This window comes from Anas platyrhynchos, chromosome 27 (assembly GCF_047663525.1).
Source record: "Anas platyrhynchos isolate ZD024472 breed Pekin duck chromosome 27, IASCAAS_PekinDuck_T2T, whole genome shotgun sequence".
NCBI lineage: Eukaryota > Metazoa > Chordata > Aves > Anseriformes > Anatidae > Anas > Anas platyrhynchos.
The window spans coordinates 3,769,105-3,779,851 of record NC_092613.1 but is presented as its reverse complement, the minus strand read 5'-3'; the positions used below and the strand labels follow the sequence as shown (position 1 = coordinate 3,779,851).

General features: G+C 56.2%; 1 protein-coding gene across 4 annotated transcripts; it reads right to left on the bottom strand.

The window, feature by feature from the left end:
* Positions 1–2,785: 2,785 nt before the first annotated feature.
* LOC139999603 (uncharacterized) lies at positions 2,786–9,050 on the bottom strand. 4 transcript variants are annotated; one of them, XM_072028294.1, is made up of 6 exons: positions 8,549–9,050; positions 7,975–8,093; positions 7,309–7,418; positions 5,857–5,981; positions 4,353–4,445; positions 2,786–3,128 (listed from the first exon to the last, which is right to left on the bottom strand). In XM_072028294.1, the coding sequence occupies exons 1-5, from the start codon at positions 8,980–8,982 to the stop codon at positions 4,355–4,357; spliced, it is 879 nt and encodes a 292-aa protein (XP_071884395.1). In that variant the 5' UTR covers positions 8,983–9,050; the 3' UTR covers positions 2,786–3,128; positions 4,353–4,354. The 4 variants fall into 4 exon arrangements, with proteins under 4 accessions (XP_071884395.1, XP_071884394.1, XP_071884397.1 ...); XM_072028293.1 differs by having other exon boundaries at positions 7,309–7,421; positions 8,549–9,047; XM_072028296.1 differs by having other exon boundaries at positions 7,333–7,418; positions 8,549–9,045.
* Positions 9,051–10,747: the final 1,697 nt, after the last annotated feature.

The window sequence follows — 10,747 nt, the reverse complement described above, 5'->3', positions numbered from 1 at the left end:
TGTGTGTGCCCCATTGCACAAGCCCAGGGAGTTCCCTTGGGAGGGGTGTGGACAGAAATAGGTGCATCTACGCTCTGCGTCTGCAAAGGGACTCAAACCTCTGAGTGGAAAGCAGGAATTACATCTGTGTGTAAATGCAGCCCTGGGTCCCGTTCTGGTTTCTGGAGGAGGCAGGGGAACCGGTCAGCCCGTGGCCTGAGAAATTCCTGCCCACAGGCTGCCTCAGCTGCTCGCCTCCAGAGCTTGAATCATTTCTCTCATTTGCTGCACAAGACAGATGATTTCCTTGAAAATGGACTCTTTGTTTCACAAATATTTCTCCCGTCTTGTCCGGGACTCTGAGCCTTCTTTGTTGATGAAATGACAATCTCTTTCACAGCCCCGTGATACCATCAGCAGAGAGAGGACTTTTGAGGCTGGGCTGAATTGCAAGGGAAGAGCCTAAGTGTATGCAGACGCCCTGCACAGAGGAAATGCTGTGTGTGCTAGAGCAGTTTTGTTTTTGAAAAATACCAGGCTACGTCCTTGGTGGTTTCAAATTTGGGGCACAGATTGTCTAGTTGTTCTGTGATTTTGGAACACCTGCAATAATGGGATCTCTGGCTGGAGGCGATCTCCTAGAACCTCCTCACCGCCACCACAATACAAATGGGTCGTAATAAAAAATAAATTAGTGTGAGTCCACAGAAGCCAGCAGAGCTCTATCCCTTTCCGAGGCCGAGGATCCAGATGAATATTTCATTGAAAATATCCTATTACGCTGGCTCATATCATTGGAATATCTGAGTGTCTCACATTTGTAATGCAACTTTACGACAGCTCTGTGAGACCTGGAAATCTCAGACTGAAAGTTATTCCAGGCACAGGCCATCTATTTTGCTCCGTCTTGGTGCAGCATCTCATGCGAAGGAGACCACAGCAGGGACTTTGTGGTGCTATCGCAGACCCGGAATAAGCAGAGTGAGACCTCTCGTCTCGGAGCACGGCTGCACCGAAGGAAATTGGGTTGAGGCTCCTGGTGCTAGGGCAGTCCCATCGGCACATCCATCTCTGCAGCCGGACAAGCTGCAGCAGTTCCAGCCCCCTGGCATTGCATCAACCTCTGCTGTCGGTGCCTGGGAAAGCGACAAGGTTTGCAGCAGCTTCTCTACCTCGCACAGGTTGCAAGCAGCCTCGCTTGCCCTAGCACCTCATCGGTGTTTGTAAATAGCGTTCTTAAAATACCTTGAGCAGGATGTGGGAGCATCACGTGAACACGCAGCTTCTTGTCAAGGCGATGGGCCCAGTTCTGCCCTTGAAAAGGAGAGCAGAATAACCCAGCCAGCTCGCCTCTGCCTCCCTGCCCTGAGCAGCACCAAGGACGGCTCAGCGAGGACGGCTCCACGTCCCACCCGTGTGCAGGGACAAGGGTTGTGCTGACTGGGGATGCTCGGATGCTGTGGAAATGACTCTGACATCTCTGCCAGACCCATTTTGGCAGATGACACCAGCTGCTTCCCGGGAAGGTGCGCGTAACCCTGAAAAGAGCTGCTCTGAAGTGAGTCAGCCAAGGCAAACCCTTCCTCCTGACACCTCCGAGCTGGGCGCTGGTGTCTGACACATGACCTGGCAGAGGGAGACTGCTAATAATACCAGCAATTTATATAGTGCTTTTCTCTGGGAAATCTCGGGCTGCTTTATACAGAAGTCAAGTTTATTTGGAGCTCAAGGCTTCTAGGATGTGTCAAGGACAGAGTTTTGGTACCCAGAAAGGCAATGTAGGAGTGACCTATTGCCACAATAGCTCTGCCACACAAATTTAGTAAGAAATTAATGATGGCTCTGGTTAATTTGCCACTGTTAGGATCCAGAGTAAAAACCCCAGAGACAAGCAGGGAAGGAATTCATCTCTCATGGGATGTTCCAGGATAGCCAGGAGAGTTTAGGTGCCACAGCCCCGTTTTGTGATGTGCTCCAGGGACCAGCAGGAGTGCGAGATGGCTGCGAGAGCATCTCAAGCCCTGCCAGGAGCCCTGGCTGCTCGCAGGAGGGCCGAGCTCTGGGGCTGCACCCAAAGCAGGTGCCCAAACCTCGGGAGAAGTCCAGGGAGGGAGCCAGCACGGCCTCCCGCTGGGGACCGCTCAGAAATAGTCCCAAGCAGCGCAGAGGAACACCGGGGGAGAGCGGGCGCGTACACGGCGGGCTTTGTCTGGGGCAGGTCGGCTGGGTGTGTGCTTCCTGGCATACAATTCCCAGATTAGCAGGAGCCGGGCTGCCAGCAGCTCCTCCAGCCCCGCTCGCGCAGCCTGGTCATCACTGAGCCGCTGGGAATCGCTGCTGAGGTCAGGTCCAAGCGCACGGCGCTGCCAAATGTCTCCGGATGGCCACAGGGGATGGGACGGAGCGAGGACACGGTGTGCACCAGCACGGTGCATGGGTGGGCATGGAGCAAGCGGGGCTGGAGATGGACGGGGTGGGATGCTTATCCCAGGCACCCAAAGGGTAAATGAAGGAGCAGGGTGGCATTTCTCCACTGCACGGGGACAGGGAGCCCCTCACCAGCACCCCTGTATGAGGTCAGGGTTACCTCTCAGCCCCACAGAGGGGGACAACCACAGGCTGAAGGATCTCACCCCTCTTTTTGCAGCGGATCAGGTAGAGAGACCTGTCTCTTCTTACTCCCAAATTTAAAAATTAATAAATAAAAGCATCAAAAGCCACAGAATAACGTGGAAGAATCACACACACACACACAAAAAAAAAAAAAAAGCTGGAGGGAGGGAGGAAAAGAAGAAAGTAGGAAAAGTAATTTGACAAAGAATTGTTTAATAAGGGAAAGTAAATAATCAGAGAGAGAAGCAAGAACAATTTATTCACACTAAATGCTGAATCTAAAAAAATTCAAACCAAACCTGGCTGTGCCGGTCTGTGCAGTGAGACCCGGGGTCCTTCTCCAAGGAACGGGCATGGGAGAAAGCAGGAAGGAAACGGGGCATGTGCATGAACAACAAACAGGGGGAAGAAGAGGAGGAAGCTGGAGCGAGGGGCTCGTCGGGGGGCAGAGGGGAAGTGCCAGGTCTCCTCCAGGAGGGCTGCTGGTGTGGGAGGCTCTGCTGGGGGCTGCTGCCCATCCCTGCCTGGTGCTGGACCTGGGAAAGGAGAGATGGGTGCACCTCAGGGTGGTGATGTTGGGCAGCTCTGCACCTCCAGCATCTCTCCAGGCAATAGCTGGACCCATACCAGCATGCTGCAACCAACAGTGGGCAGCCAGGATGCTCCGACACCCCACTGGCACCCGGCTGCTTGCACCCCCTGCCACCAGCCCCATCGAGCTGGGTGCCAGCAGCACCCCACCGACTTCAGGCATGTCCCTGAACCGTGGAACATGCTTGTGAATGGGCATCTGTTGGCAGACACCCCTTGGAAGCTGAAAGGAGCTGCTGTGGGCTCAAGGATTGGCCCCAGGCCCTCACAAGGGAGGACAGAGACAGCCCAGCATCCCCGTTAAGCTCTGGGAGCCTTCCTAAAAGCTAGAAACCCGCACCTGCCCACGCACTGCAGAGGGAGGTGGTTGCAAAAAAGCCAAACAAGAAGGAGAAAAAAAAAAAAAAAAAAACAAACAACAACTGAGCAAACAACCCGCTAAAACTCCTGGCCCGCACGGTGCGAGACAAAAAAAAACACGCCTCCACACATTTTTCCAGCAATATTTAGGAGTTCCCCATCCCCCTGTTGCAGCTGCTGAAGGCAAGGAGGCACAACGGGGCTTGGCACAAGGGCGGGGAGGGGAGGCTGCGCAGGGACCCCATGCACACTGACTCGCAGCACCCCACTTCCCCGCCTCGCAGACACACTCTTCCTGCGGGCAGAGCAGAGGAAGCCGCTCTTTCCTCTCTCTGAGGCTGTCCCAGCCTTGGGGAGGAGCGCGCTGGTCTTCAGAGGCATTCGGGAACACGGCACTGAGCCCTGCAGGACCGGGCAGGAGCTGGAGTGGCATGGTAGGAAATGCAAAACGGAGGCAGGGAGGTGCAGAGCCACACTGCCCAAAGGCAGAGCCTTAAAACTGGGCTCAGCTGATGACTGACCTCGCTGAAAGGTGCTGCTTTTTCTTCAGAAACCCCCAGCTTTACCAGCACAGGGTTGTGGGGCCGACACTACGCACTTTTAAACGCATTGGCCCAAGTGGTCCCCCAAGGATTTGGGGCAAGAGGCCAAAGCACAGCCCTGATCCCTCACCCCTCTCCAGCCATGAGGTGCTGAGAGCTCTCTGGTGACAACCAGCAGTGACCACAGGTCACCATGGGGGCTTTTGGCTCATGGAGAGATGCCCCATGACGGCGCCCTGAGGGTATATTTCCCTTGACCAACCTCACCTTTATCCAAGGGCTCCTGTGCCACTTGCTCCCAGCTCCACCCGGCTTCTCCCAAAGCAGCCAACGGTTTCTCCCACTTTGTCTTCAGAAAACCTTGGATGAAGAAAGAAATACGTCAAAGAAGCAGTCACCCTGCGTACGGCAGCAAACTAGACCAATTCTCTGAACGTGTCCTCGCAGCAGGAATCGGCCGCAGGCACCAACTGCTGGGTCACATCAGCACAGACCTGCAGGACCCTATAATCAGGTTGTCCCAAGCTTTTTGCCTGCTGCGAGGTCTGCCAGCATGCTTGACCACTTTCCGTGGCTGACGTGCCAAGGATTGGAGAGTTTTCTTTCTGCTTGCAGGAGCCCTCGCAGCCAGGAGGCAATGGGTTTTCTTCCCTGGGTGCCAAAAAAAGACCCAGGAGACCACTGCAAGGGCAGGGATGGGAGCTCTGCTGATTGAAATGCTTCAGATCCAGTGGGCAAAGTTGAGGAATGGTCTGGCTGGAATAGGGCCATGCTGAGGACAGGTGTGGAGGAGCAGGTACCAGGGATTTCTTTGCTCCCCGCTTGCGGGCAGCCCAGACAATGACACTCAGAGCACACACAGAAACATCAGAGGTAGCTCCGTGCCGAATGTTCCCCCTTCCCGTGGTTATACAACAGACTATCGGGAGATGTATTTTTAAGTTATTTTGTCCTAAGCAGATCCCAGCTCTTCCAGTGCCTGGAACAGACAAGCTGGCTCACGCCGGGTTCTGGGGACACAGCAAGCAGGCTGCTCGATTAACTTCCATCACGCACCAGTAGCTGCTGCAGGAACAAGCCTGGATGTTGGGCTTTCTTTAATCAATTTGATAAATCTGATGTGCCTGAGAAGTGCCTTGCCTCGAGCCTCATATTTTCCTTGTCCAGAGCCCGGAGACAGCACAGCTGTGACAGACTTGGCACAGAGACACCCACAGGGTCCGAGTGGCAGCTGTGTGCCGTGGGGAGCCGGAGCATCGCACCTCCAGCCTCAGCATCCTCCTGCCTCCTCACCCTGCTGGGAAAGGCTCGCCCCGAGCACGGTGACTTGCCCTTAGTCACATCCTGGCCAGTTAAACCAGGCTGTGCCGAGCCAGATGGAGGCGTGGGTGCTCCGTGCTGCGCAGCGGGCTGACCACAGCGGGGTGCGAGTCCCATTTCGGCCAAGAATTTGTGGGAGACAAGCCTGCCTCCACGGCCACGGCCACACAAGGCGTGCCAAAAAGCCTGTGTGGCCCAAGTGCATCCATCAGTGCCCCTCGATGCGCCCCCTCCTTGCTGCCCCCTGCTCCCCGCAGCCCGAAGCGGACAACCCGGCGTGGCCCCACGCGTGTCCGCGGCAGCCCGGCTGCCTTAGCCCGGCTCGGCACGGTTTGAAGGCTGACAGTGCCACCTGGTGCCGCGAGGGGATGCCGCTGCCCTGCTCTGCAGGCTGACAGCGGGGGGACAGGCTGTTGGGGTGCCCCCCAGCAGGACGGGGCTGGCAGCGCACCTGTAGGCAGGGAGCGCGTCGCGGGGCTCTGCGCGCAGCTCCAGCGTCGTGGGGCTGCTGTCAGCCGCCTCCAAAAGCGGCTCCTCTTCGCTCTCCAGTCCCAGCGAACTGCCCGAGGCATGAGGCTGCAGGGAAAAATTAAGATAAAGGCCATCAGAGTTGATAAAATGCCTCTGCACAAGCTTGACTCCGATGTAACGCCATTTCCAGCAGCTGTTCGTGGTGAAAAATGCTAGATTTCCCCACCACTGAGCCAATTTACCAACCATCCATCTCAGGAGTGCTTCCTGCATGTGAGGGGATCTCTCCTGGTACGGATGGGAAACTGAGGCAAGCGGGGGAAGAGGCTGGCCCTTGGCCACACAAGGAGCAAGAGACAAAACCCATCAGGCTCTGGGCTCCCACACCCTAACCCTTAACTTAGCTCTCGTCCCCCATATTTCTCCAGGCAGTAGCAGGATCTGCAGCTGGCTGGAAAAGGAAATCTATTAAAAATAAATAACAATAAAATAAACTTTCTAAAGCGTTCAGGAAGTTCCCCAAGACTGCTGTTAAAACACTGTCCTGGAGTCCCCCTCTCCTGCCTGGAACAAACCATCGACCGCTTCTGAGCTGATTTAGTGCGCAGCACCAGCCAGCAGAGAGGGGGCCTGATTTGTCTGGTGTCTCCGTGCTGCACCGTTCACACCCACAGCCATGCTCCGAGAGAGCAGGTTCATTAAAGCTTTATTAAAGCACAAGCCCTCCAACACCCCAGCTTCTTCCTGCTGCTCCCCCAGGTCCCGTGTCAGCACCTCTCCAAGCCCTGGCCCCGCAGCTGGAGGCTCAGCTGTGCTCCAGGTTTGTGCCTCTGCCACAAACCTGCCCTGGTTTTGTTGTCTGGGTTGGAAACACCCACGCTCCTCCACCCGTGGCCTCACTTTGTCCCGCAGATACTAGGGGAAAACACCAGCATCCCCAGCCAGACCCCTATCTCAGATGAAGACCAAGTCTGTAGAGTTGTCTCTTGTTTTGGGATCAACGTGTTAGGTAAGTTATTGCAACAGGACTGTCAGACAGCAAGATAATTCTGTATATGCAGCTCATTCTAGGGCTGCTGGGTGACAATTTTCCCCAATTAAAAAACCACGGTCACAGTGTGGGCTGTAAGACAAGCAGGAAGGGAATCCTAAAAGCCTGGCTCTTGCTGCTAGCCCCTTTTCCCACCCACCCATCCCTTTTCAGCAAATATCCCAACACCCATCACAGCCCTACAGCATCCTGAGACTATTTCCTTGCTCAGCTGGAAAGTACGTGGGGGTGCAGAAGTGCTTCAGAGACACCCCTGAGACGTCAGGCCCATAGCCCCAGTGCATTGGTGCCTGGGTAGTGCCAGCATCATCCACGCTGGTCCCTCCCTACACCTCTTCTCAGGTCTGAGGGCATTTAGACTTGCCCAAAAATCCTTCTCACCACGCTCCGTGTCCTCTCACCAACCTTACGCGAAGCCCACTGCTGTCTGTTCATGCCGATGAGCCTGTTCCACAGGGAGAGCTCTGCCTTGGAGGATCCTGCACCCTGATCTGCTGTTTAAGACAAGCCCAGAGAAAGCAGTGACTCCCCAGAGTTGCCACCTCCCTTCCATGCTGCCCCTGGCACAGCAATCAAACATTTCAAAGGGGACACTGTGCCAGGTCCGGATCCTCCAGTACCAGGAAAGCAAACGGACCTGCTGCCAGGCATGCCTGGCACTGGATTCAGTGGAAAACAGGCTGAGGTGCGCCTTCTCATCCTGTCCCACCCCATCTTGTCCCACCCCATCTCGTCCCATCCCCATCCCATCCCATCCCCGGGTGATTTTCAGTGCTCTCTGCTCTAGCCCTCGGGTACTCCCCTGGTGGTCTGGCTCCCTGGGTGTATCCCCCTGGTGGGCAGCCTCCAACACATGGTTTTGATGCCAGCATTTAGCCAGCAGACAGCCCTCAGCACTAGCCCCTGGGCTTGTACCCCAAAAAGCAGCATACAAACCCGGAGAAGGGTTACCGGTGCCTAGGGCCAGCCAGCTGCCCCAGGCAGCCCTCACACCCTCAGGTTTAGGGGGAAGGAGGAGGCTTCTTGCCCTCAAACCCACCCTCTCACCTTTCAGGAGCTGCCCTTTGTCCCATTCAGCATCAAAGCCCGCAGAAAACTTCAGCTCGGAGCTTGCAGAGCCCGTAACATCTTCAGCAGCAGCACTCGGACCATGGAGGAGCCCATCCCTGGGGGGAAAAGCAGAATTGGGCATGACTGGACAGAGGCAGGAGCAGCATGGCCATTTCAGAGCCCCTAGCAGCACAGTTGGACCCGGCTGCACCCCGCCAGCAGCCAGGAGAGGCCCAGCAGTGCAGAGACTCCTGATGGGTGCCACCGTCTGTAGGGAAAAACCAGAGAATGGAGCCTGCCTGGGGGTACAGGACACCCTGAAACACCACACAGGTTCAGGAAGCCAGCTGGGCTCATTTCAGTGTTCTCAGGAACAAATAATAATAATAAAAGGCTACTGTCTGTTTATAATATCCAACCGTGCAGCTTTCTGCAAAGCTTCGCCTGCTTGGGATCTGACGAGGCTGATGCAGCCAAGGGAGCTTCACTGTATCCCTTCGCACATCTGTATCCACAAAGACACGGCACTGAAGCAACTGTGGCCCCATGCCACCCCCCCACCCATGCTTACATCTTCAGAGCTTTGTCCCCAAAAGCTTCTGCCGAGGCCACCCCGCTGGCTGCGTCCTGCTGGGCCCCGCTGCCGGCAGGAGCCTCCTGCCCGTCCCTGGCCACCTCCAGCTCCGTGTCGCTGGTGCCGGCGCTCAGGCAGCTCCTGCTGCTCGCCAGGGAGCCCTCCAGGCTGAGCTCCTGCAGCTCCCCCAGCAGCAGCTCCGTGCCCTCCCTCTCCACATCCCCCAGGGGCTCCCAGTATGGGCCCCCAGGCTCCCTGTGGGCAGGTGAGACCCGCTCTCCCTGCGAGCCACCGGGGTCCCTGGTGGTGCCTGGCTCTTGGTGCTCTGCTCTGGGCCCCTGTGTCCCCAGAGCGCTTCGGTGGTAGCCAAAGAGCCCCCTGAGGAGCTGGAGCAGGGAGGGACGGCTGGGCACAGCCTGCGGGGCATCCATGGGTGCCGGTGTCAGCAGCTGGGCCGGCCAGTGGAACAACGGCTGGGACTGGGATTCGAATCCAACGGCCCCAAACGGTCCTGGAACACGGAGCTGGGCTCTGAAATGAGCTGGGGAGAACGATGGCACTGAGGGGGGCAACACGTGCACAGCCCGGGGCTGGGGGAGCAGAGGGACCCCCAAAAATGAAGCCTCTCTTCTACCCACAGCAGCTCACTCCCGCTGCATACCCACCTCTGCCACAGCTTGGCGCAGCCCGGGGGTTTTGCACCGTTAAGGGAGGTGGGAAGGGGGCTCACATAAAAGGCTCAGGCACCATCCAGCAGCGCAAAACCATGGCCAACAGGAGGCTAAAATACCACTTCTTCAGGCAGCAGATGAGCAAATGACTTTGCAAATGACTTTTAAAAGGAGTTTGCCACCGCACTGCAATATGTTCACGACAACGATGGCAGCAGCAAACCCAACAAACTATTTTTCCCTTGGGCACTCAGGCACAGCTTCAGAGTTTTCCTAGGGCTGGGATCACAGGCAGGGGCATGATGTCTCTGCAAAGTTCCTGTACTTGGCAGAGCCGTGCTGTAGCTGCAGTGCCACCGGCACAAAGCTTTCTCCACGGGTGTAGTGAGGCCCTCGGGGCAGTTCGCTGGGTGGAGTTTGGTTTTGCCTCTGTGCTCAAGAGTTTCTCCTGGCTGGCTTTGCCAGCATCTGCTCACCCGTGGATCTGCTACCCGTCAGCTAGCCCACAAGCACAGGCTGCCAGAAGGGTTTCCCCCCTGCTGAACTCATCTAAAACTGCCATGTCATCATGATCAGTTGAAACCGAGATTCTCCCCCCACCCCAGCTGCGTCCTCCTGCTTCCTTTCCTCTGCCATCACCCGGCTCAGGCGGCCAGGCAGGGCAGGGTTCCCACAAAGCACAGTTTGCAGCCCTCCTCGCTGCAAAATTCGCCCCATCTCATCAGCCCCTTGCTCTCCGTGGGGCAAGAGGAGGGCCGGGAAGGCACAGCTCGCTGCAGCCCCCTTGCCAGCAGCAGCCCAGGTTTAGGCCGCATCAGCCAGTCGGTGAAATCACTCCCTAAAAACGCCACAAGTCCTCAAACCAGAGGCTCCTTGTGAGGCTGTTCTGCACCTTTGTGCTTACCCCAGCAAGAGGGGCTGTAGGAAGCCAGGAAATTTTCACGTCTGTATCTGCAGCCACAAAGCCAGCTTGGAACTTCTTCCCCAGTGCTTCTACATCTTAAAAGCACGGCAATACGAAGCAGGAGTTTAGACCACGTGTCAAATGATCCCCTAAATTCTTACCACCACCATTTCCCAATGCCCATATCAGCCGTTCCCATAGCAGAGCTAGTGCTTTCACACCGATTTCCCTGTTGTCCCCAATGTTTCTCCCCTCTTTAACACTCTCCAGCAGCCGTTTGCAGACATTGCAGCACCTGCAGCCCAAGTGCCTGCTCCCCACTGAGAGCTCAGCCCCCACAGCCCCTTTGCTGTGGACACAGACGATTTGTCCCAGCCTTCTGCACAGCTTATTTCTCAGTTTTCCCTGCTCAGCACAATTAGATTTATTCAGTTTGGAAGATCACGGCTACCTGATGCTCGCCAAGTACCACTTTCCCAGCTGGTTTCAACAGCCATGCCACAGAGGCATCATGCAATGAACTTGAGGTGGAAGAAAAATGGTTTGCCACGAGGAAGAAGAATTTTAGATGAGATCCCCTTTTGCAAAAGCTCTCACCGCACTGCCTTCTAGTGAGGTAAT